This window comes from Anomaloglossus baeobatrachus, chromosome 12, assembly GCF_048569485.1.
Source record: "Anomaloglossus baeobatrachus isolate aAnoBae1 chromosome 12, aAnoBae1.hap1, whole genome shotgun sequence".
Lineage (NCBI taxonomy): Eukaryota > Metazoa > Chordata > Amphibia > Anura > Aromobatidae > Anomaloglossus > Anomaloglossus baeobatrachus.
In genome coordinates, this window is record NC_134364.1 from 107,339,638 (window position 1) to 107,365,524 (window position 25,887).

Genomic DNA, 25,887 nt, shown 5'->3' on the forward strand with positions numbered 1-25,887 from the left:
CAACGTGGAGCCTCCCAATTTTTGGCTGCCCTGCCTAAGGGCTATACTATAATACACCCACTTCCTGACAATGGACACTTAATGTTTTGAGGCCCTCATGCACGTCTCTACCCAGGGACAACGTGGAGCCTCCCAATTTTTGGCTGCCCTGCCTAAGGGCTATACTATAATACACCCACTTCCTGACAATGGACACTTAATGTTTTGAGGCCCTCATGCACGTCTCTACCCAGGGACAACGTGGAGCCTCCCAATTTTTGGCTGCCCTGCCTAAGGGCTATACTACAATAGACCCACTTCCTTCCAATGGGCACTTCAGGTTTACAGGCCCTCATGCACGTCTCTATCCAGGGACAACGTGGAGCCTCCCAATTTTTGGCTGCCCTGCCTAAGGGCTATACTATAATACACCCACTTCCTGACAATGGACACTTCAGGTTTACAGGCCCTCATGCACGTCTCTACCCAGGGACAACGTGGAGCCTCCCAATTTTTGGCTGCCCTGCCTAAGGGCTATACTATAATACACCCACTTCCTGACAATGGACACTTAATGTTTTGAGGCCCTCATGCACGTCTCTACCCAGGGACAACGTGGAGCCTCCCAATTTTTGGCTGCCCTGCCTAAGGGCTATACTATAATACACCCACTTCCTGACAATGGACACTTAATGTTTTGAGGCCCTCATGCACGTCTCTACCCAGGGACAACGTGGAGCCTCCCAATTTTTGGCTGCCCTGCCTAAGGGCTATACTACAATAGACCCACTTCCTTCCAATGGGCACTTCAGGTTTACAGGCCCTCATGCACGTCTCTACCCAGGGACAACGTGGAGCCTCCCAATTTTTGGCTGCCCTGCCAAAGGGCTATACTATAATACACCCACTTCCTTCCAATGGGCACTTCAGGTTTACAGGCCCTCATGCACGTCTCTATGCAGGGGCATTGGTGAACCTCACAATTTTGGACTGCCCTGGCAAAGGAAAATACTACAAAGACTCACTTCCTCAAAATGGGCACATTAGACTCAAGAGGCCTTCATGTACGTCTCTTCTCAGGGACATCGGAGTGCCACACAATGTTTTCACGTAAAATCTTTCATGTATTAATCTCAAAAAGTAACATACATTAGCTCTATCTCACTATTGGGTATGTGCCCTTAACATTTCTGCCATGAAAAATCATTTTGGGGTCATTTTGGAAGGTTTTCTGGTGAGTCTGTAAAAATGGCGTGAAACGCGGACAAAATTGTTCACAGCTGTGACTTTTGAGTGATAAATGCTTCAAGGGGTCTTCCCCATGCTGATGCCATGTCATTTGAGCACTCTTCTGAGACTTTTGTGACATTTTTAGGGTTTCTACATGCTGCCGGGGGGTCATTTCACAAAAATACTCGGGTCTCCCATAGGATAACATTGGGCTCGTTGCTCGGGCCGAGTACACGAGTATCTTGGGAGGCTCGGCCCGAGCTTCGAGCACCCGAGCTTTTTAGTACTCGCTCATCACTAGTACTAATGATTTATGAACATGACTTTTTTGAAAGTTCAGTACCCATTTATGTAATCTATTTGTTAGTAATTATTGGGATTGTTAGCCAACATCGAATATGGCAACCATTGTAAATTCCAGTGTTGGTAAATAATTAATAGTGAACATATAGATTAAACAGACCAATATACATATTATGGTTGTGGGCGTTATATTACAGTAGTAGTGCAGTGCTGTACATTGACACCATGTTTTGCCATAATTATATGCAGATTATATTAATTTATTATGTTCCGTCCTGCATAATTCCTAACAAATTGCTGCATACTGTTTTTTGCAGATTTCACATAAGGTATTACCGATACCTCCTGGCTATGATTTTCACAATACAAGAAATCAACCAGTCACCTGATATTCTTCCCAATATCACATTGGGTTTCAAATTATATGACTCCTGCTATAATCATGTTAGGTCTTTGATTGAGACAACATTGATCTTATCAGGAAAGCAGCAAACGGTGCCAAACTTCAACTGCCACAAGGAAAGAATTCCCTCTGCAATAATTGGGGACATGACATCAAAGGCCTCTATACCAATGGCTAGGATTCTTGGACTCTACAGATATCCTCAGGTAAGTTCATTACTTCCCTGCTATGCATCGCCCCGGTCATGGTGGTGGAAGAGAATGCTGTTTGCCGAGGGTAAAAAGACAAGTGAGAAGAAAATATTTTTATGTGTATATAAAGAATGGCAGAATGCGGGACAATATTATAAGATGGGGACATTACTACAGAGAAGGGGAACATCACAACAAGAATTAGACCAATATGGGGACATTACTACAAGAAGGGTAATAGGTAAGGACATTGCTCAAGATGGGACCAGGATTGGTGGTCATTAGTACAAGAAGGTACCAGAATGGGGACATTACTTTCAGATGGGAAAAAATGACGTGTGCTCTCGCCCTATTTTGATAGGTAGTGTGGGTAAAACAAAAACTACAGGCTGAAGCCCCCCACCTGTGAGTTAACCATAGTCAGATATCAAAATAGGGGGGATCCTACAGCGTTGTTTTAAATAAAATTATTTAAATTTAAAAAAAGGGGTAGGGTCTCCCCTATTTTTGATAACCAGCCACAGTAAAGCAGATAGGTAGAGGCTGGTATTATCAGGATGGGAGGAGCCATAGATATTGGCCCTCCTAGCCTAAAAATACCAACCCACAGCTGCCCAGAATTGGCACATTACATTAAATGTAATAATACTGGAGTTTTACCCCGCTCTTCTAATTGCCCTGGTATTGTGGCAATCGGGGTAATATAAGAGGTTAATTACAGCTGTGATTTGTCAAAAAAAATACAGCTGCCATCAAGCCATAGATTAGTAATGGCAGGTGTCTATGAAACCCCCCTATAATTAATCCTGCAAGAAAAATAAAATAAAATACAAAACGCAAAAAATCCTTTATTTGAAATAAAATACACACACCCTCTTTCATCCCTTAATTAACCCCGAAAACACCTTTGCAGATCTGATGTAATCCATACGAAGTCTCACAACCATCCTCAGCTTTGCTATATACAGTGGCTGCAGAGAGGAAAAACATGTCTGCTCTCTGCTAGTTCTGGGAATCACTAACAGCTGATGAGGACCTGGCTGTGAGCAGGTGATGTCACTCAGTTCACCTGTTACGGGGGGCTGTCTGATAATAACCGAAAGGAGTATCAGACAGTCAGGGTCCACCGTGCAAAGACTTTGCTGCAGACTATGGCAGAGTGCAATACCTCTGTTAACTCACAGAAGGATATAATAAGTAAGTAAAGCAATTCCTCCCTTACTTGGAGGGTGTGTGGAATGATCTCTGTTAATAATCACAGAGACAAAGGCAATGTGTGCGAAATGGCACCTACCTAGGTCCGCTCTTCTAGTGGTGCAAAAGAGACGAACAGCAGCTTAAGCCGCACAAAGCTCCTACCTGCGTTCGCTCCACTAGTGTGCGAGGACACGAACCACTAGATATGGCACCTGCCTAGGTCCGCTCTTCTAGTGGTGCAAAAGAGACGAACAGCAGCATAAGCCGCACAAAGCTCCTACCTGCGTTCGCTCCACTAGTGTGTGAGGACACGAACCACTAGATATGGCACCTGCCTAGGTCCGCTCTTCTAGTGGTGCAAAAGAGACGAACAGCAGCGTAAGCCGCACAAAGCTCCTACCTCTGTTCGCTCCCCTAGTGTGCGAGGATACGAACAACTGCCAGACGCAGTATAAGGAACGTTACCCTAGCGGCAACGTCCACCTACGAGTAGAATCACAAGGCCCAGCCAGACCATGTGCCTCAGGCACCTGCCTATGTCCGCTCCCCTAAGAGGTAAGGATACGGACAGCAGCCGAAGCTGTAAGGTATAAGAACGCTACCCTGCCGGTAGCGCTCACCTAGCATAGACAGAGGAATGCCTAGAGGAACGCGCACAGAGCGTCTACTCATATGCATGAACCAAGAGGACTGAGCACCATGCGGCATGTGTCAGGGTCTTATATAGACTCTGTGCCTCATCCAAGATGGAGGACACCAGAGCCAATCCGCTGCCAGAACGACAGGAGTGACGTCATGCTGGCCTATCACCGAGCAAGACGTCACAAGCACATGACCAGCGACCAATCGGCATAGAAGGTGTCAGAGACATGTGACCTCGTGTCAGCGATGATGTCACCCGCACATGTGCAATGGCTCCAAGATTGGACTTAGTCTCCGGCGCTCGCACATGTGCAGTAGCAAGAAATCTGGACTTAGTCTCCAGCGCTCGCACATGTGCAGTAGCAAGAAATCTGGACTTAGTCTCCAGCGCTCGCACATGTGCAGTAGCAAGAAATCTGGACTTAGTCTCCAGCGCTCGCACATGTGCAGTAGCAAGAAATCTGGACATAGTCTCCAGTGCTCGCAGCAACCGTAACAGTACCTCCCCCTCAAAGGCCCCCCTCCCGGCGACGCAGGTAATCGGCAACTAAGTCGGGAGCATGGACAGCCTCCTCAGGCTCCCAAGAGCGATGTTCCGGGCCATAGCCCTCCCAATCTATCAAGAAGAACCTGCGCCCTCTAACCATCTTAGAACCAACTATGGCTCGGACCTCATAGCTAGAGCGAGAGGAATCAGAGGCAGGAGAGTGCACTTCACGAGCGTGAGGTAAAATAGCCGGCTTTAGCAGTGAGACATGGAATTTGTCATGAATCCTAAGATGGAAAGGTAACTTCAATTGATAGACTACAGGATTTACCTGTCGAAGAACCTCATAAGGACCCAGGAAGCGAGGAGCAAATTTGACAGAGCTCACTCTAAGTCTCACGTGTTTTGCAGAGAGCCACACAAAGTCCCCTGGAGAAAAGACAGGAGCCGGGCGACGAAACCGATCGGACACCGTCTTCATACGGTCCTTAGCTGCTTGGATCGACTCTTGAGTCCGATCCCAAACCTCTCTGGCATTAGTTGCCCAGTCGGCCACAAGAGGAGGAGGTGCAGCAGCGGGAAACGGTACCGGTACCCTAGGGTGTTGCCCATTATTGAGTACGAACGGTGTCTGCCCAGTGGCCTCAGCCAGCGAATTGTTAAGGGCAAATTCTGCCCAGGGTAGGAGGGAGGACCAGTTATCGTGGTTCTCAGCAACAAAGTGTCGAAGGTATATAATCATAGATTGATTGGTACGTTCAACCAAACCATTAGTCTCCGGATGGTATGCCGAAGAGAGATTCAACTCAATTTGCAGAAGGCTACAAAGATCTCGCCAGAAACGGGAAGTAAATTGCGGGCCTCTATCACAAATGATACGATCTGGCATCCCGTGAAGCCTAAAGACATGCTTGAGGAATAGTTTGGCTAGTACCCTGGAAGATGGGATTCTCGATAACGGTACGAGATGAACCATCCGGGAGAAATGGTCCGTAATGACCCACACAAATCTATGTCCCTGTGAACATGGAAGATCACCCACAAAGTCCATGCCTACCACCTCCCATGGTCTATCTGGCACTGGTAAAGGATGCAAGAGCCCAGCTGGTCTCTGCCGTAATGGACGGTTGCGAGCACACGAGTAGCAGGAACCGACATATCTCTTGACGTGGCTGGCTAAGTGTGGCCACCAATACCACCTCTCCAGTAACTCTCGTGTCCGCCTAATACCAAAATGCCCACCCACCTTTGAGGTGTGGGCCCATGACAGTATATCATTCTGTCGATCAGGCGGAACAAAGGTCTTGCCCGGTGGGATTTGGTCTAACGTCACAGGGGAGAGCGTATGAAAAACCCTGGAGGGAAGGATAAGACGAGGTTCGTCAATCTCTTCCTGGGTAGAAAGCATAGAGCGAGACAGGGCGTCTGCCTTGTTATTCTTACTCCCAGACAGATAGTTGATGGAGAAGTGAAAGCGGGAGAAAAACAAGGACCAGCGGGCTTGGCGAGGATTCAGACGCTGAGCGGTTTGTAAGTACGTCAGATTCTTATGGTCTGTATAGACCTGGAAAGGATGTTTCGCTCCTTCCAGCAAGTGACGCCACTCCTCCAAGGCTAATCTCAAGGCGAGCAGTTCCCTATCCCCAATGGTATAGTTTCTCTCTGCCGGTGAAAAGGTTTTAGCAAAGAAGAAACACGGCCTTTTTCTACCTGCACCGTTCTTTTGATACAAGACCGCACCAGCACCCACTGAAGAGGCATCAACCTCTAAGAGGAAGGGCTTATTCTCATCGGGTCTTTGAAGAACGGGAGCAGTTGAAAAGTGTCTTTTTACTGCCTCAAAAGCCTGAGATGTCTCAGTAGACCAGGCTTTGGGATTAGCACCTTTCTTAGTCAAGGCCACCAAAGGGGCCACAAAAGTAGAAAAATGGGGTATGAACTGCCTGTAATAATTTATGAATCCTAAGAAGCGTTGCACCGCCTTCAAGGAATGAGGTTCGGACCATTGCAGGACAGCAGAGAGCTTCGCAGGATCCATAGCCAGACCCTCTTGTGAGATAATGTAACCCAAAAAAGGCAATGAGGACTGCTCGAATACACATTTCTCGAGTTTAGCAAACAATGAGTGCTCCCTTAAACGGGAAAGGACACGAACGACATCCTGACGATGAGTCTCCAGATCAGGAGAAAAAATCAGGATGTCGTCTAGATACACCACTACTGAGGATAACAGTAAATCCCTGAACACATCGTTTACGAAGTCCTGAAATACTGCGGGTACATTACATAACCCAAAAGGCATGACGAGGTATTCATAGTGACCGTCTCGGGTGTTAAAAGCGGTCTTCCATTCGTCACCCTTTCGAATTCGTACCAAGTTATACGCACCCCGCAGATCCAACTTCGTAAAAACTTGAGCTCCTCTCAGTCTGTCAAAGAGCTCCGAAATTAAAGGTAATGGGTATTTGTTCTTTATTGTGATTGCGTTGAGACCCCTGTAATCTATGCAGGGACGCAAATCACCCTCTTTCTTCCGAACAAAGAAAAACCCAGCTCCCGCGGGAGAGACAGACTTACGAATGAACCCCTTCTCTAAACTCTCTCTTATATAGGTCGACATGGCCTCCGACTCAGGTATCGACAGGGGGTAAACCCTGCCTTTAGGTGGAACCGAACCTGGGATAAGGTCTATGGCACAGTCATACGGCCTATGGGGTGGAAGAACCTCAGCACCCTGTTTGGAGAACACGTCAGCGAAATCCAAATAGGGTGTAGGTATGGGAGAGAGATCAGTTGATGCAACCGCAACGACCTTAGGTGGTAAGGGAAGACATCGGGACTGACATTTCGAACCCCAACTAATAATGCTGTCAGACTCCCAGTCAATGTGAGGAGCATGAGTCCGAAGCCATGGAAGACCCAGAAGGACGTCGTCTATACCCTCAGGCAAAACAAGAAAAGAAATCTCCTCTATGTGACCCTGAGACAGGGAAAGGCGCAAGGGAACTGTCCTCAATGTAATGGAGTCAGACAACATAGTTCCATTAACAACACGGACAGGAATAGGCGCCTCTAACATGATAGAGGGAATATTGTGTCCCTTTACAAATCCTGAGGACACAAAAATCCCGTCAGCTCCGGAATCCACAAAAGCCATAATAGGCCATGTATTCTCAGATAACGAGAGCTGACCTGGGATACAACACTTAGAGGGTGCAGAAGACGTCTCTAGTAACCCCCCTCTAATGGTTACTAGGCCAGGGAGTTTCCCTGACGACTAGGACACTTGTTGGCATAGTGCCCAGCCTGACGACATACGTAACATATAGGAGGACCAGACTTGCGTAGTCTGGAGAACGTATGACCTAACTCCATAGGAGTGGGAGATGTTTCAGATGCTGAGGAAGATGGTAGTGGACCCTCAACAACTGGAATAGCCCGATGCTTAGGGCGTGAGGAAGAGACCTCGAGTCTACGTTCCTTATGGCGTACATCGATCCTCGTTGCTACTGTGATCAAGTCCTCCAGAGAAGCAGGGACCTCACGAGTAGCAAGGGCATCCTTGACATAGCCTGCCAACCCTCTCCAGAAGATAGGAATCAACACCTTCTCTGGCCAATCTAGTTCTGCCACCAGAGTTCTAAAAGCAATGGCATAAGAACTAGTGGATAACGAACCCTGAGATAGATCTAACAGTCTCAGGGCCGCATCATGGGTAACCTGCGGACCCATGAATACCGCCTTAAGAGCATCAAGAAAGTCTTGATGTCTCAGAGTAACCACATCAGAGCGCTCCCATAGGGGAGTCGCCCATTCTAAGGCTTTGTCATGAAGTAAGGAGATGATAAAGCCTACTCTGGACCTCTCCGTAGAGAAGCGAGAAGAGTTGACCTCTAGGTGTATCTGACACTGACTAATGAAACCACGACATGATCTGGCATCGCCAGAATATCTGTTTGGCAGAGCAAGTCGAGGATCATGTGCAGATGTCACCATGGTCTGAGGTTTATCCTCTATACTCTTGAGCCGTGACTCAAGTACTTGTATGTAACGGTGTAACTGCTGATATTCTGCCATAACTGCCAGACCCTTGGCTCAGTCCTAATGTTACGGGGGGCTGTCTGATAATAACCGAAAGGAGTATCAGACAGTCAGGGTCCACCGTGCAAAGACTTTGCTGCAGACTATGGCAGAGTGCAATACCTCTGTTAACTCACAGAAGGATATAATAAGTAAGTAAAGCAATTCCTCCCTTACTTGGAGGGTGTGTGGAATGATCTCTGTTAATGGTCACAGAGACAAAGGCAATGTGTGCGAAATGGCACCTACCTAGGTCCGCTCTTCTAGTGGTGCAAAAGAGACGAACAGCAGCATAAGCCGCACAAAGCTCCTACCTGCGTTCGCTCCACTAGTGTGCGAGGACACGAACCACTAGATATGGCACCTGCCTAGGTCCGCTCTTCTAGTGGTGCAAAAGAGACGAACAGCAGCGTAAGCCGCACAAAGCTCCTACCTCTGTTCACTCCCCTAGTGTGCGAGGATACGAACAACTGCCAGACGCAGTATAAGGAACATTACCCTAGCGGCAACGTCCACCTACGAGTAGAATCACAAGGCCCAGCCAGACCATGTGCCTCAGGCACCTGCCTATGTCCGCTCCCCTAAGAGGTAAGGATACGGACAGCAGCCGAAGCTGTAAGGTATAAGAACGCTACCCTGCCGGTAGCGCTCACCTAGCATAGACAGAGGTATGCCTAGAGGAACGCGCACAGAGCGTCTACTCATATGCATGAACCAAGAGGACTGAGCACCATGCGGCGTGTGTCAGGGTCTTATATAGACTCTGTGCCTCATCCAAGATGGAGGACACCAGAGCCAATCCGCTGCCAGAACGACAGGAGTGACGTCATGCTGGCCTATCACCGAGCAAGACGTCACAAGCACATGACCAGCGACCAATCGGCATAGAAGGTGTCAGAGACATGTGACCTCGTGTCAGCGATGATGTCACCCGCACATGTGCAATGGCTCCAAGATTGGACTTAGTCTCCGGCGCTCGCACATGTGCAGTAGCAAGAAATCTGGACTTAGTCTCCAGCGCTCGCACATGTGCAGTAGCAAGAAATCTGGACTTAGTCTCCAGCGCTCGCACATGTGCAGTAGCAAGAAATCTGGACTTAGTCTCCAGCGCTCGCACATGTGCAGTAGCAAGAAATCTGGACTTAGTCTCCAGTGCTCGCAGCAACCGTAACAGTACCTCCCCCTCAAGGGCCCCCCTCCCGGCGACGCAGGTAATCGGCAACTAAGTCGGGAGCATGGACAGCCTCCTCAGGCTCCCAAGAGCGATGTTCCGGGCCATAGCCCTCCCAATCTATCAAGAAGAACCTGCGCCCTCTAACCATCTTAGAACCAACTATGGCTCGGACCTCATAGCTAGAGCGAGAGGAATCAGAGGCAGGAGAGTGCACTTCACGAGCGTGAGGTAAAATAGCCGGCTTTAGCAGTGAGACATGGAATTTGTCATGAATCCTAAGATGGAAAGGTAACTTCAATTGATAGACTACAGGATTTACCTGTCGAAGAACCTCATAAGGACCCAGGAAGCGAGGAGCAAATTTGACAGAGCTCACTCGAAGTCTCACGTGTTTTGCAGAGAGCCACACAAAGTCCCCTGGAGAAAAGACAGGAGCCGGGCGACGAAACCGATCGGACACCGTCTTCATACGGTCCTTAGCTGCTTGGATCGACTCTTGAGTCCGATCCCAAACCTCTCTGGCATTAGTTGCCCAGTCGGCCACAAGAGGAGGAGGTGCAGCAGCGGGAAACGGTACCGGTACCCTAGGGTGTTGCCCATTATTGAGTACGAACGGTGTCTGCCCAGTGGCCTCAGCCAGCGAATTGTTAAGGGCAAATTCTGCCCAGGGTAGGAGGGAGGACCAGTTATCGTGGTTCTCAGCAACAAAGTGTCGAAGGTATATAATCATAGATTGATTGGTACGTTCAACCAAACCATTAGTCTCCGGATGGTATGCCGAAGAGAGATTCAACTCAATTTGCAGAAGGCTACAAAGATCTCGCCAGAAACGGGAAGTAAATTGCGGGCCTCTATCACAAATGATACGATCTGGCATCCCGTGAAGCCTAAAGACATGCTTGAGGAATAGTTTGGCTAGTACCCTGGAAGATGGGATTCTCGATAACGGTACGAGATGAACCATCCGGGAGAAATGGTCCGTAATGACCCACACAAATCTATGTCCCTGTGAACATGGAAGATCACCCACAAAGTCCATGCCTACCACCTCCCATGGTCTATCTGGCACTGGTAAAGGATGCAAGAGCCCAGCTGGTCTCTGCCGTAATGGACGGTTGCGAGCACACGAGTAGCAGGAACCGACATATCTCTTGACGTGGCTGGCTAAGTGTGGCCACCAATACCACCTCTCCAGTAACTCTCGTGTCCGCCTAATACCAAAATGCCCACCCACCTTTGAGGTGTGGGCCCATGACAGTATATCATTCTGTCGATCAGGCGGAACAAAGGTCTTGCCCGGTGGGATTTGGTCTAACGTCACAGGGGAGAGCGTATGAAAAACCCTGGAGGGAAGGATAAGACGAGGTTCGTCAATCTCTTCCTGGGTAGAAAGCATAGAGCGAGACAGGGCGTCTGCCTTGTTATTCTTACTCCCAGACAGATAGTTGATGGAGAAGTGAAAGCGGGAGAAAAACAAGGACCAGCGGGCTTGGCGAGGATTCAGACGCTGAGCGGTTTGTAAGTACGTCAGATTCTTATGGTCTGTATAGACCTGGAAAGGATGTTTCGCTCCTTCCAGCAAGTGACGCCACTCCTCCAAGGCTAATCTCAAGGCGAGCAGTTCCCTATCCCCAATGGTATAGTTTCTCTCTGCCGGTGAAAAGGTTTTAGCAAAGAAGAAACACGGCCTTTTTCTACCTGCACCGTTCTTTTGATACAAGACCGCACCAGCACCCACTGAAGAGGCATCAACCTCTAAGAGGAAGGGCTTATTCTCATCGGGTCTTTGAAGAACGGGAGCAGTTGAAAAGTGTCTTTTTACTGCCTCAAAAGCCTGAGATGTCTCAGTAGACCAGGCTTTGGGATTAGCACCTTTCTTAGTCAAGGCCACCAAAGGGGCCACAAAAGTAGAAAAATGGGGTATGAACTGCCTGTAATAATTTATGAATCCTAAGAAGCGTTGCACCGCCTTCAAGGAATGAGGTTCGGACCATTGCAGGACAGCAGAGAGCTTCGCAGGATCCATAGCCAGACCCTCTTGTGAGATAATGTAACCCAAAAAAGGCAATGAGGACTGCTCGAATACACATTTCTCGAGTTTAGCAAACAATGAGTGCTCCCTTAAACGGGAAAGGACACGAACGACATCCTGACGATGAGTCTCCAGATCAGGAGAAAAAATCAGGATGTCGTCTAGATACACCACTACTGAGGATAACAGTAAATCCCTGAACACATCGTTTACGAAGTCCTGAAATACTGCGGGTACATTACATAACCCAAAAGGCATGACGAGGTATTCATAGTGACCGTCTCGGGTGTTAAAAGCGGTCTTCCATTCGTCACCCTTTCGAATTCGTACCAAGTTATACGCACCCCGCAGATCCAACTTCGTAAAAACTTGAGCTCCTCTCAGTCTGTCAAAGAGCTCCGAAATTAAAGGTAATGGGTATTTGTTCTTTATTGTGATTGCGTTGAGACCCCTGTAATCTATGCAGGGACGCAAATCACCCTCTTTCTTCCGAACAAAGAAAAACCCAGCTCCCGCGGGAGAGACAGACTTACGAATGAACCCCTTCTCTAAACTCTCTCTTATATAGGTCGACATGGCCTCCGACTCAGGTATCGACAGGGGGTAAACCCTGCCTTTAGGTGGAACCGAACCTGGGATAAGGTCTATGGCACAGTCATACGGCCTATGGGGTGGAAGAACCTCAGCACCCTGTTTGGAGAACACGTCAGCGAAATCCAAATAGGGTGTAGGTATGGGAGAGAGATCAGTTGATGCAACCGCAACGACCTTAGGTGGTAAGGGAAGACATCGGGACTGACATTTCGAACCCCAACTAATAATGCTGTCAGACTCCCAGTCAATGTGAGGAGCATGAGTCCGAAGCCATGGAAGACCCAGAAGGACGTCGTCTATACCCTCAGGCAAAACAAGAAAAGAAATCTCCTCTATGTGACCCTGAGACAGGGAAAGGCGCAAGGGAACTGTCCTCAATGTAATGGAGTCAGACAACATAGTTCCATTAACAACACGGACAGGAATAGGCGCCTCTAACATGATAGAGGGAATATTGTGTCCCTTTACAAATCCTGAGGACACAAAAATCCCGTCAGCTCCGGAATCCACAAAAGCCATAATAGGCCATGTATTCTCAGATAACGAGAGCTGACCTGGGATACAACACTTAGAGGGTGCAGAAGACGTCTCTAGTAACCCCCCTCTAATGGTTACTAGGCCAGGGAGTTTCCCTGACGACTAGGACACTTGTTGGCATAGTGCCCAGCCTGACGACATACGTAACATATAGGAGGACCAGACTTGCGTAGTCTGGAGAACGTATGACCTAACTCCATAGGAGTGGGAGATGTTTCAGATGCTGAGGAAGATGGTAGTGGACCCTCAACAACTGGAATAGCCCGATGCTTAGGGCGTGAGGAAGAGACCTCGAGTCTACGTTCCTTATGGCGTACATCGATCCTCGTTGCTACTGTGATCAAGTCCTCCAGAGAAGCAGGGACCTCACGAGTAGCAAGGGCATCCTTGACATAGCCTGCCAACCCTCTCCAGAAGATAGGAATCAACACCTTCTCTGGCCAATCTAGTTCTGCCACCAGAGTTCTAAAAGCAATGGCATAAGAACTAGTGGATAACGAACCCTGAGATAGATCTAACAGTCTCAGGGCCGCATCATGGGTAACCTGCGGACCCATGAATACCGCCTTAAGAGCATCAAGAAAGTCTTGATGTCTCAGAGTAACCACATCAGAGCGCTCCCATAGGGGAGTCGCCCATTCTAAGGCTTTGTCATGAAGTAAGGAGATGATAAAGCCTACTCTGGACCTCTCCGTAGAGAAGCGAGAAGAGTTGACCTCTAGGTGTATCTGACACTGACTAATGAAACCACGACATGATCTGGCATCGCCAGAATATCTGTTTGGCAGAGCAAGTCGAGGATCATGTGCAGATGTCACCATGGTCTGAGGTTTATCCTCTATACTCTTGAGCCGTGACTCAAGTACTTGTATGTAACGGTGTAACTGCTGATATTCTGCCATAACTGCCAGACCCTTGGCTCAGTCCTAATGTTACGGGGGGCTGTCTGATAATAACCGAAAGGAGTATCAGACAGTCAGGGTCCACCGTGCAAAGACTTTGCTGCAGACTATGGCAGAGTGCAATACCTCTGTTAACTCACAGAAGGATATAATAAGTAAGTAAAGCAATTCCTCCCTTACTTGGAGGGTGTGTGGAATGATCTCTGTTAATGGTCACAGAGACAAAGGCAATGTGTGCGAAATGGCACCTACCTAGGTCCGCTCTTCTAGTGGTGCAAAAGAGACGAACAGCAGCATAAGCCGCACAAAGCTCCTACCTGCGTTCGCTCCACTAGTGTGCGAGGACACGAACCACTAGATATGGCACCTGCCTAGGTCCGCTCTTCTAGTGGTGCAAAAGAGACGAACAGCAGCGTAAGCCGCACAAAGCTCCTACCTCTGTTCACTCCCCTAGTGTGCGAGGATACGAACAACTGCCAGACGCAGTATAAGGAACATTACCCTAGCGGCAACGTCCACCTACGAGTAGAATCACAAGGCCCAGCCAGACCATGTGCCTCAGGCACCTGCCTATGTCCGCTCCCCTAAGAGGTAAGGATACGGACAGCAGCCGAAGCTGTAAGGTATAAGAACGCTACCCTGCCGGTAGCGCTCACCTAGCATAGACAGAGGAATGCCTAGAGGAACGCGCACAGAGCGTCTACTCATATGCATGAACCAAGAGGACTGAGCACCATGCGGCGTGTGTCAGGGTCTTATATAGACTCTGTGCCTCATCCAAGATGGAGGACACCAGAGCCAATCCGCTGCCAGAACGACAGGAGTGACGTCATGCTGGCCTATCACCGAGCAAGACGTCACAAGCACATGACCAGCGACCAATCGGCATAGAAGGTGTCAGAGACATGTGACCTCGTGTCAGCGATGATGTCACCCGCACATGTGCAATGGCTCCAAGATTGGACTTAGTCTCCGGCGCTCGCACATGTGCCGTAGCAAGAAATCTGGACTTAGTCTCCAGCGCTCGCACATGTGCAGTAGCAAGAAATCTGGACTTAGTCTCCAGCGCTCGCACATGTGCAGTAGCAAGAAATCTGGACTTAGTCTCCAGCGCTCGCACATGTGCAGTAGCAAGAAATCTGGACATAGTCTCCAGTGCTCGCAGCAACCGTAACATCACCAGAGGTGAAATGGTCCAATTATGAGCAGCTGTGTGCTGGTATTTTTAGGCTGGGAGAGGCCAATATCGACGGCTCCTCCTATCCTGATAATACCAGCCTCCACCTGTCTGATTTACCGTGGGTGGTTATATAAAATGGGGGACCCTACCCATTTTTTAATTATTTATTTATATAATTAAAAAAAAAACAAAAACAAAAAAAAAAAACATGCCGTAGGATCCCCTCTATTTTGATATGCAGCCATGGTACAGCTCACAGGTGAGGGCTGCAGCCAACTGCGCTGGCTATTAAAATAGGGCAGGAGCACACGTCATTTTTTACTACAATACAGCAAACTAAATGCAATCAATCACAGATGAGGACACAGGGTGGGGAGCGTGTAGAGCAGTCTGCAAGCAATCACAAGCAATGGCTCCTAGATTGGGTGGGGGAAGCATTGAGTATTGATGAATCTTAATAAGTGAGCCCAGAAAAGAGTATAACTACATTGTGATCCTCCAGGAAACCCGGTACGTATTTTGCTCTTACTTCATTTAACTTCCATTTGTAGCCCACTAGAGCTTAATACAGCCATTAAAAGCCCAGAACTTGTCATTCGCATTGACTTGTAGGGAGGTCATTCTTCGGGGTAAAGTTTGGCTACCGAACCCAAAATTAGTTCAAGACCATGCTGGTTCAGCGAACCCAAATATTCAGGGGTTTGCTCATCACTAGTCATACATAACTTTCACGAGATGGGGCTATTACAATGCTGTTTGTGGAGTAGCAAGATCTTTGTTCTTTGCTATTCACAATTCATCCAAGACTCCCTTTATTTGAGGAGACAAACAGGTGTACTGTTTTGAATGTGAAGATGTGATGTCTTCTCAACTACAGTGAAAAAGTATCCACTTTTGGTATCTTCTTTAGTTTTGCTATTCACAAAATGATTCTGCCATTACAAAAGCTTTTTATCAAGATATCCAAAAAGTATACATTCTTTTAGGAAGCAGGAACAGACTTCATAAAATTAGCCTCATTTTGAGAGCGGTTTCATGTTTACCGACCCTGAAGACAGAAGGCTTCTCCACCACTGTACAGGATGTATAGACCAAAAATGGTCAAGTATTGTTAATCAAGACCATTTTCAAACTTACTTAAAGATGCTTTACTATTGTCTATATAGTATATTTGTACGTTACCCCACATTTGCTACTTATTTCCATTTCTTTCTGTTTTTCTAGGTAAGCTATGCCTCAGCTCATCCTATTCTAAGTGATAAATTGCAATTCCCATCTTTCTTCAGAACCATACCTAACGATGATTACGAAGTTTTTGAAATGGCTCATTTGGTGAGTTATTTTAACTGGACCTGGGTAGGAATCCTAACTTCAGACAATGAGTTGGGAAGAACGGGTTCTCAACTACTAATTAAAAAAGTAGAACAGAATGGAGGCTGCATAGCTTTCGTGGAGATTCTTCCCATCCAGAACTCAATGGAGTCAGTTTTAAGGATCATAGATGTTATCAAGAAATCAAAAGCCACAGCAATTATTGTATATTCCACAATGGAAAACCTTATTTCTCTCATGGAGGAACCCTCATTTAACAATATTACAGATAAGATATGGTTCGCCACTTCCAGTTGCTCTATCACTTCAGATTTTCCAAGAATCAACATATTGACGACTTTAAATGGAAGTCTAGGTTACGCGCAACCAAGTGGGAAAATTCCAGGATTTAAAGAATTCCTTCAAAGCGTACATCCTTCTAAATTTCCTAATGATGTGTTTGTCAAGACATTTTGGGAAAAGGCTTTTGGTTGTGTTTGGCCAATAGAAAACACCTACAATAATTATTCCTCTTTAAATACATCTGAAGATCCAAGTGTTTGGTGCACAGGAAATGAGAAGGTGGACAGTATTGATCCCAATGTGTATGATGTTAACAATTTTAGATATACCTATAAGACCCATAATTCTGTTTTTGCCATTGCGTATGCATTGCACCAGATGCATACATGTATACCAGGACAAGGGCCCTTCATCAATGGATCATGTGCAGAAGTCTTAAATCATAAACCTTGGCAGGTGACGCTTAAGTTACAGAAAAGTAGCTGTTGTTTTTTGAAGTTATGTTTCAATGATTGTAAGCCAATCAATTTATTGTTTCATATTTTAAGATCTTTTAAGTTTTTTGTAAACTTTTACCCATTTTGCACCCTGACTTTTTTTTTTAATTTATCGCTATCATTTTTTTATCCTTTATTTCCAAAAGCCATAACTTTTTTCCTCTGTTGACTTGAATAAGATCTTCTTTTTGTATGACAAGTTTTGTTTTTCAATAGCGCTACCAAGTGATTAATGAATCTGCCGAAATTTCAACTCTGCAGTTTGATCAAATTTACCAATTAAATTGAATTTGCTCAGCGTGAATCAGATGTTCCTTATTATTATACTGAAAAACAAAACAAATATATAGTGAAAAATAATAATACAATTTTCCAAAATGTATTAGTGAGAATAGCCTGATGGCTCTCAAAAATATATGAATGAGGGCCTACTGATGACCCTCCAAAATTAATGAGTGAGGGCCGCCTCATGGCCTACCAAAATATATGTGTAAGGGCAGCAAAATGGTCCACTAAAATGTGTGAGTGAGGGTCACTAATGGACCTCCAAAAATTGAGTCAAACCTGCATGATGGTCCTCCAAAATTTATGAGTGAGGGCCACCTAAGGCATCTGACACAAGAGATGCATTTGAGCTGTTTATTCATTCATTCATTCATTCAGTCATTCATACATTAAATGCATTTTTATTTGCCATGGAGTTGAGTCAAATTTGAAGCTTACAGGCAGCGGCCACTGCTGCTTACCTCAAGTTGATTCAATGAGCAACCTGGGCTTAGATGAGGGGAAGATGTGCCACCCACAGATACCCATAGATTGTTGTTCATGGCTAATCGCCTTTTTGAACCTTGGTTCCATCATCATGAAGCTCTACTCACTTCCCTTCTTTTCCGATTTCTTCTCACAAAATGGCCCTGTCCCACTCAACCCTCTGCAGCCAATTACAAAGTTCTGCCTTATACAAGGTTGTGTTTCTTCCAGCTGGCAGCCTTATTTCTTTTAGGTTTCCACCCATTTTTCCCTGTCATGTTGCAATGAGTAGACCTTCTCTCTCCTAACTTTTCTCTATGGAGTCAGGCACTCTGCAACATGGGTTGGCATTTCCTGAAGTGTCATTCCATCTGGTAGCCAAAACCTGTTAAGGGTTGGACAGATCTCCATGCCCTTTTGCTCTTTTGCCACCCACAATGGGCAGGGTCTTCTTTTACGCATGTGCCACCATACACCATTTTAGATCCCATATTCAATGTAGTCCATGCCTTTCCCGCTTCACTCATATCTTCCCACAGGAAGGCTTGATCTAGATTATTTCACCACAGTGATCCTGTTTTCTTCTCTAAAAATGTTTAGAGGGTGTTGTAGATCGGCTCTCAGCTGCTTCATGAGCTACACACAGGAATACTTCCATTTAAATCTTTAGTGGGTTTATTTAAACTCCATAAATCGGTATAGAATAAAGTAAATATGAACAGCCTTTCTGGCATGAAGAAAACAAAACAGCACACAAAAACGGTCTACATAACTTCTGGGTATGCAAGCTAAGGAGTAGGTTTCAGCTCTTTGCAGTAAGAGCACCACTCTGAAGGCCTGCTCACCGCCAGACACAGAAAAACAAATGAATCTTCATTTTACCTGCTGGACCACACCCTAGGGCAAAGAGATCCAACAAATCTTGTTCCCAAAAAAACCTGGCCCTTGTCTTAACAATGGGAATAAAATTTTTCTGAGGCCTTCTACTATGTATCTTCCAGGATGTATTAGAGTACCTCCTTTTAATTGTTGGCAGCCCTTATATATAGTGCATTGCCTTTACTAGCGTACAAATCCCACTCTTAATAATGGGAATAAAAATGTTTTGTGGCCTTCCTCTATGTGTCTCCTATGATTTATTGGAGAACCTCCTTGTAATATTAAAATATCTAGAGCCTACCTCTATCTGTTTTACAGGGTGTATTTCAATCCTTCCTTTATATTTTTGCTAGGCCTTGCACTTAGTGCATAGGGTCTACCACTGTTGGAGTCCCACTGTTTTTAAAATTGTCTAACTCTTTATTCTGAGGCCTTCCTCTACGTGTCTTCCAGGTTGCATTGCAGTCCATCCTTCTAATTATTGGTAGCCATTGCACTTAGTGTATAGGATTTTTGAGTTTTGGAGTCTCACAACCTAAACATTTTACCAAAGTTTATTTCAGAGTCCCTCTTTCATAAACTAAACAGTATGTGTCTGACCATGTCACACACATCACATGCCCAGGGATGGAGGAGGCATTTTTTCTTTTTCTCTATTTTAGTTTGCCATATATACAAGTCTTTATGCAGGAAAGAATGTTTCCTAACATTTTTCCTGTAAAATCCATTTTATCTACAGTTTTGTCACTGTGTAAAAGTGGTACAATACTCTGAAAACATTGTTCCCTGCAGTGACTTGGGAGTCAGGGAAGCCTCCAGGCACCTTCCCCTTTCTATTCTCATTCCATTTTAGCAGGGTTTCTATCCATTTCAGCAATTTTTCTGCCCGCCAGATCTCTTGGGAGGGTCTGCTGAAAGAATTCTTGAGTTTCCCATTGACTTTCATTATACTCATAACTTGAGTCAAGCCTGTCCAAGCATCTGACTTGCCCCATTCCAGTAACAAACACTCAAACATTTTAGTGCTCGCTCCTCAGTACTAATGATACATGTCTCACGTCTCCCCTCTCCTGCTATCAGAAACGTTTATCTGATTAGCTGCACAACTCAAACTTGCCCCTTCTTCAATACTGTACCACATGGGATACCCTTTCTTTCAAATTCATTCTTGGACTTCCAGTATCAAGTAGACCTTTGAAGTCACGCTGTCAGGATGTGTGAGGACATCAACATCATAATATGTGTTGCCCAAGGCACTGAGAGGCATGAAAGGTCCACTTAGTGCAGATTGAAGCTCCAACAGAGAGAAAAGGTGAAGTCAAGATGAGTATTATCGTATATACTCGAGTATAAACTAAGACCCTAATTTTACCACAAAAAAAACTGGGAAAACTTATTGACTCGAGTAAAAGCCTAGGGTGGGAAATGCAGCAGCTACGGCTAAATTTAAAAAATAAAAATAGATACTAATAAAATGTAACACCCCCATTCTTGCTTGCCCCTTGTAACAATGTACCCATCCTTGCTTGCCCCTTGTAGCAATGTCCCTTGTAGCAATGTGCCCTGTAGTAATGATCCCCATCCTTTAGTAATGTCCTCATTCAGGTCCCATTCTTGTCCCCTATGTGTGTTATGCCGTTCACATACACAAAAAAAATATACTCACCTGTCCTCCATTCTTGCGGTTCCCCTTAAGCCGGGGTCAAATTTGCGGGTGACTCATCACCTGGCACGGTACACACTCTCCTGGCAGGAGAAGGTCGGCTGCATGAATTTTTACGCAGCTGAGACGCTTGTGGCAAGAGCGTTAGGCAGTGCGGGGTGATGCGATGTGAGACTCCGGCCTTACCTGTTCATGCTGACCGCTGGCACACAGACCCCCTCTATGATTGCTGCAGGTGCATGGAGCCTTCGCTGGTGTCTGACATCATCGCTTTGCTTCAGTTGAATGCTTTGCGGCCGCAAAGCAGTCAACTGCAGTAAAGCGATGACGCAGCCGGCAGGGTAGATGCTAGACTTTATGGGCTCCTTCCTAGTATGATGTAGCGGCCTCGTGCAGTGATCACGGACAGGCTCTGTATGCCTGCGGTCAGGAAGAAGCCGGTAAGGGACAGTGCAAGAACGGAGGACAGGTGAGAATTTTGTGGTGTTTTTTGATTTTTCGTTTACCTGACTCGAGTTTAAGCTGAGTGGGTCATTTTCAGCATAAAAAATGGGCTGAAAAACTCGGCTTATACTAGAGTATATACGGTAATTTTTCTTCAATTTCCCAGCCGTCAACAAATCAGAACAATGACGGCCAACTAGTGGCCATTTTGCTAAATTTATGTAAAAAATGTGACATCCAATTGCCTAGATGCCACTGTCACAACTGAAAAATATCACTTTATATATATATTTACATATATCTTTAGAACATAAAAATGGATTCTATATTACATACATTTTAATGTTTTGCTATTTTTCTCTTAGCTGCGGTATTACGTTAAAAAAGTAAACTTTGTAAATACAGCCGGGGAGCAAATCTACTTTGACAAGAACGGAGATATTCCACTTTCCTTGGATGTTCTTAACTGGCAGCTCTACCCCAATGGAAGCAACCAGTACATTACCATCGGCAAAATTGAAAAAGGGAATCAACTGCAGATTGAGGAAGAAAAAATTGTTTGGAATGTTCATGGCCACGTAAGTTTTGGACATTGGTTTTAAATCATGATGGTTAAAAAAAAATTCAAAATACATTTTTGATTGATTTAACACATTATTTTTCACTTTTAGCCTCCAGTTTCTTTATGCAATAACCCATGTCAGACAGGTTTTAGAAGAGCCACACAACAGGGACAAAAGATTTGTTGCTTTGATTGTGTCCCATGCTCAGAAGGAGAGATCCTCAATCCAAATGGTAAGACATATGTTTGCTAAGCGCTCACACTTCTACTACTTTGTAATAGATCGTTATTGATTAAATTGATAAACAGCAGGTCACCCAAGTATTGATCCCCTTGCTGCAAAAATTACTAGTAGTTATTAGAGTTGAGCGCGGTTCGTGGTTCGAGGTTCTCCAGTTCGAGGTTCGAGTGATTTTGGGCCATGTTCTAGATCGAACTAGAACTCGAGCTTTTTTCAAAAGCTCGATAGTTCTAGAAACGTTCGAGAACGGTTCTAGCAGCAAAAAGCAGGGCTTTTTACAGCTACAGTGTGCAGGAGCCATCGCTGGCAGCCTGCCACAAGCTGGTAACCAAGATAAACATCGGGTATCCAAGCAAAGCGCTTTGGTTAGTAACCCGATGTTTATCCTAGTTACGTGCAGGAAGCCGACACTTCCCCGCTCAGCTCGCTCCACCCCCTCCTGCCCGCGGCATGTACACATACATACATACACACACACACACACACACACACACACACACACACACACACACACACACACACACACACACACACACACACACACACGGTCCCGCTCGGCTTACCTGCGGTCGGTCCGGAGGCAGCAGTCCTTGGCACTGGAAACTGTGGCTGCCGGCCCTTTAAGGGTGTGTTCTCCTTCATTGAGCATCATCTGTGGGCGGAGCTACCGCCCGGCGTCCTGCTCGGTCGCACAGATGAAGGAGTCACAGTGCCAGCCAGCGACCCCCAGCACATCGCTTCCCTCCGGCGCTGTGTGGGCCCCATCTGCACCGTGACCTGATCAGTATGTGGGACATCACTCCCTCCCCGCCCCTCCCTGTCCCCCCGTGCGTGTGTGGGCCCCGCAGAGCCGTGTGTGTGGCCCCCGGAGCCGCGTGTGTGGGCCCCGCAGAGCCGTGTGTGTGACCCCCGGAGCCGCGTGTGTGGGCCCCGCAGAGCCGTGTGTGTGGCCCCCGGAGCCGCGTGTGTGGGCCCCACAGAGCCGTGTGTGTGGCCCCCGGAGCCGCGTGTGTGGGACACGCAGAGCCGTGTGTGTGACCCCCGGAGCCGCGTGTGTGGGCCCCGCAGAGCCGTGTGTGTGACCCCCGGAGCCGCGTGTGTGGGCCCCGCAGAGCCGTGTGTGTGACCCCCGGAGCCGCGTGTGTGGGACGCGCAGAGCCGTGTGTGTGGCCCCCGGAGCCGCGTGTGTGGGACGCGCAGAGCCGTGTGTGTGGCCCCCGGAGCCGCGTGTGTGGGACGCGCAGAGCCGTGTGTGTGGCCCCCGGAGCCGCGTGTGTGGGACGTGCAGAGCCGTGTGTGTGACCCCCGGAGCCGCGTGTGTGGGCCCCGCAGAGCCGTGTGTGTGACCCCCGGAGCCGCGTGTGTGGGCCCCGCAGAGCCGTGTGTGTGACCCCCGGAGCCGCGTGTGTGGGACGCGCAGAGCCGTGTGTGTGGCCCCCGGAGCCGCGTGTGTGGGACGCGCAGAGCCGTGTGTGTGGCCCCCGGAGCCGCGTGTGTGGGCCCCGCAGAGCCGTGTGTGTGACCCCCGGAGCCGCGTGTGTGGGCCCTGCAGAGCAAGGTGTGTGTTTGTATGTATGTATATATGCAGCAGAGCAGTATGCGTGTCTATATGTATGTATATATGCAGCAGAGCAGTATGCGTGTCTATATGTATGTATATATGCAGCAGAGCAGTATGCGTGTCTATATGTATGTATATATGCAGCAGAGCAGTATGCGTGTCTGTATGTATGTATGTATATATGCAGCAGAGCAGTATGCGTGTCTATATGTATGTATATATGCAGCAGAGCAGTATGCGTGACTATATGTATGTATATATGCAGCAGAGCAATATGCGTGTCTATATGTATGTATATATGCAGCAGAGCAATATGCGTGTCTATATGTATGTATATATGCAGCAGAGCAGTATGCGTGTCTATATGTATGTATATATGCAGCAGAGCAGTATGCGTGTCTATATGTATGTATATATGCAGCAGAGCAGTATGCGTGTCTATATGTATGTATGTATATATGCAGCAGAGCAGTATGCGTGTCTATATGTATGTATATATGCAGCAGAGCAGTATGCGTGACTATATGTATGTATATATGCAGCAGAGCAGTATGCGTGTCTATATGTATGTATATATGCAGCAGAGCAGTATGCGTGTTTATATGTATGTATATATGCAGCAGAGCAGTATGCGTGTCTGTATGTATGCATGTATATATGCAGCAGAGCAGTATGCGTGTCTGTATGTATGTATATATATATGCAGCAGAGCAATATGCGTGTCTGTCTGTATGTATGCATGTATGTATGCAGCAGAGCAGTATACGTGTCTGTATGTATGCATGTATGTATGCAGCAGAGCAGTATGCGTGTCTGTATGTATGCATGTATGTATGCAGCAGAGCAGTATGCGTGTCTGTATGTATGTATGTATATATGTAGCAGAGTAGTATGCGTGTCTGTATGTATATATATATATATGCAGCAGAGCAATATGCGTGTCTGTCTGTATGTATGCAGCAGAGCAGTATGCGTGTCTGTATGTATGTATGTATGTATGCAGCAGAGCAGTATGCGTGTCTGTATGTATGTATATATATATATGCAGCAGAGCAATATGCGTGTCTGTCTGTATGCAGCAGAGCAGTATGCGTGTATGTATGTATGCATGTATGTATGCAGCAGAGCAGTACGCGTGTCTGTATGTATGCAGCAGAGCAGTATGCGTGTATGTATGTATGCATGTATGTATGCAGCAGAGCAGTATGCGTGTCTGTCTGTATGTATGTATGCAGCAGAGCAGTGTGTGTGTGTGTCTGTCTGTATGTATGCAGCAGAGCAATATGTGTGTGTCTGTCTATATGTATGTATGTAGCAGAGCAGTGTGTGTGTCTGTCTGTATGTATGTATGCAGCAGAGCAGTGTGTGTGTGTGTCTGTCTGTATGTATGCAGCAGAGCAGTGTGTGTGTGTGTGTCTGTATGTATGTATGCAGCAGAGCAGTGTGTGTGTCTGTCTGTATGTATGTATGCAGCAGAGCAGTGTGCGTGTCTGTCTGTATGTATGTATGCAGCAGAGCAGTGTGTGTGTGTGTGTCTGTATGTATGTATGCAGCAGAGCAGTATGTGTGTGTCTGTCTGTATGTATGTATGTAGCAGAGCAGTGTGTGTGTCTGTCTATATGTATGTATGCAGCAGAGCAGTATGTGTGTGTCTGTCTGTATGTATGTATGTATGCAGCATAGCAGTGTGTGTCTCTGTATGTATGCATGTATGATGTGTATCTATGTATGTCAGTGTATATGACTGTATAGATTTGTCTGTTTATATGTATTTTTGTGAGTTTGTCTTTAAATATGTATATGTACGTGTATGTATCTGTGTATGTGTGTGTGTCTGCGTGTTTATGGGGCCCACTGGGACTCTTCCGCCCGGGGCCCACAAAAACCTGGAGCCGGCCCTGCCTGCGGTGATAAAGTCCCGCCATCCCGACCTCAGCGCTGTCACTGTCCTCCATGGCCGCCGCTTGTCACATCACCTCTCGCTTCCGACCCGAGACTGACTAGCGGTGACGTCACGGGCCTCTCGCGAGACTTGGTGTGAAGGCGGCGGTCATTGACCTCAGTGACAGGGGCTGTCAGTGTGCTGGAGATCAGCACAGGTAATGTACCTCGCTGACAGCAGCACTTGTCATCCCCTGCAGTGACCTGGGCTGACCCATTGATGTTAGCTCAGGTCACTGCACTGCTCTCCCAGCCAATGGGGAACAACCTGCTCTTCATTGACTGGGACAGTGTGGATCGTCATGGCAACCCCTTGGATTACACCAGACCTGGATTTGTTTTTCATTCTAATAAATTGGTTAAAGAGGGAATGTTTTGGGGAGTGTTTTTTCAAATAAAAATGTGTTTGTCGTCTATTTTTTTTTATTACTGACTGGGTTGGTGATGTCGGGTATCTGATAGACGCCTGACCTCACCAACCCCAGGGCTTGATGCCAGGTGACATTACACATCTGGTATTAACCCCATATATTACCCCGTTTGCCACCGCACCAGGGCGCGGGATGAGCTGGGGCGAAGCACCAGGATTGGCGCATCTAATGGATGCGCCACTTCTGGGGCGGCTGCGGCCTGCTATTTTTAGGCTGGGGAGAGTCCAATAACCATGGACCTCCCTAGTCTGAGAATATCAGGCCCCAGCTGTCTGCTTTACCTTGGCTGGTGATCCAATTTTGGGGGACCCCTACGTGTTTTTTTTTTTTAATTATTTATTTAATTTAAAATAACAGCGTGGGGTGCCCTCAG

At 46.8% G+C, this 25,887-nt stretch overlaps 1 protein-coding gene across 1 annotated transcript in view; it reads left to right on the top strand.

The window, feature by feature from the left end:
• LOC142257656 (extracellular calcium-sensing receptor-like) overlaps nt 1-25,887 on the top strand; it is a 50,634-nt gene that overhangs the window by 15,711 nt on the left and 9,036 nt on the right. The window contains exons 2-5 of the mRNA XM_075329793.1: nt 1,830-2,121; nt 16,156-17,001; nt 21,144-21,356; nt 21,450-21,573. Coding sequence (XP_075185908.1) covers nt 1,864-2,121; nt 16,156-17,001; nt 21,144-21,356; nt 21,450-21,573 — 1,441 coding nt within the window. The 5' untranslated portion in view covers nt 1,830-1,863. The remainder of the gene's footprint in view (nt 1-1,829; nt 2,122-16,155; nt 17,002-21,143; nt 21,357-21,449; nt 21,574-25,887) is intronic.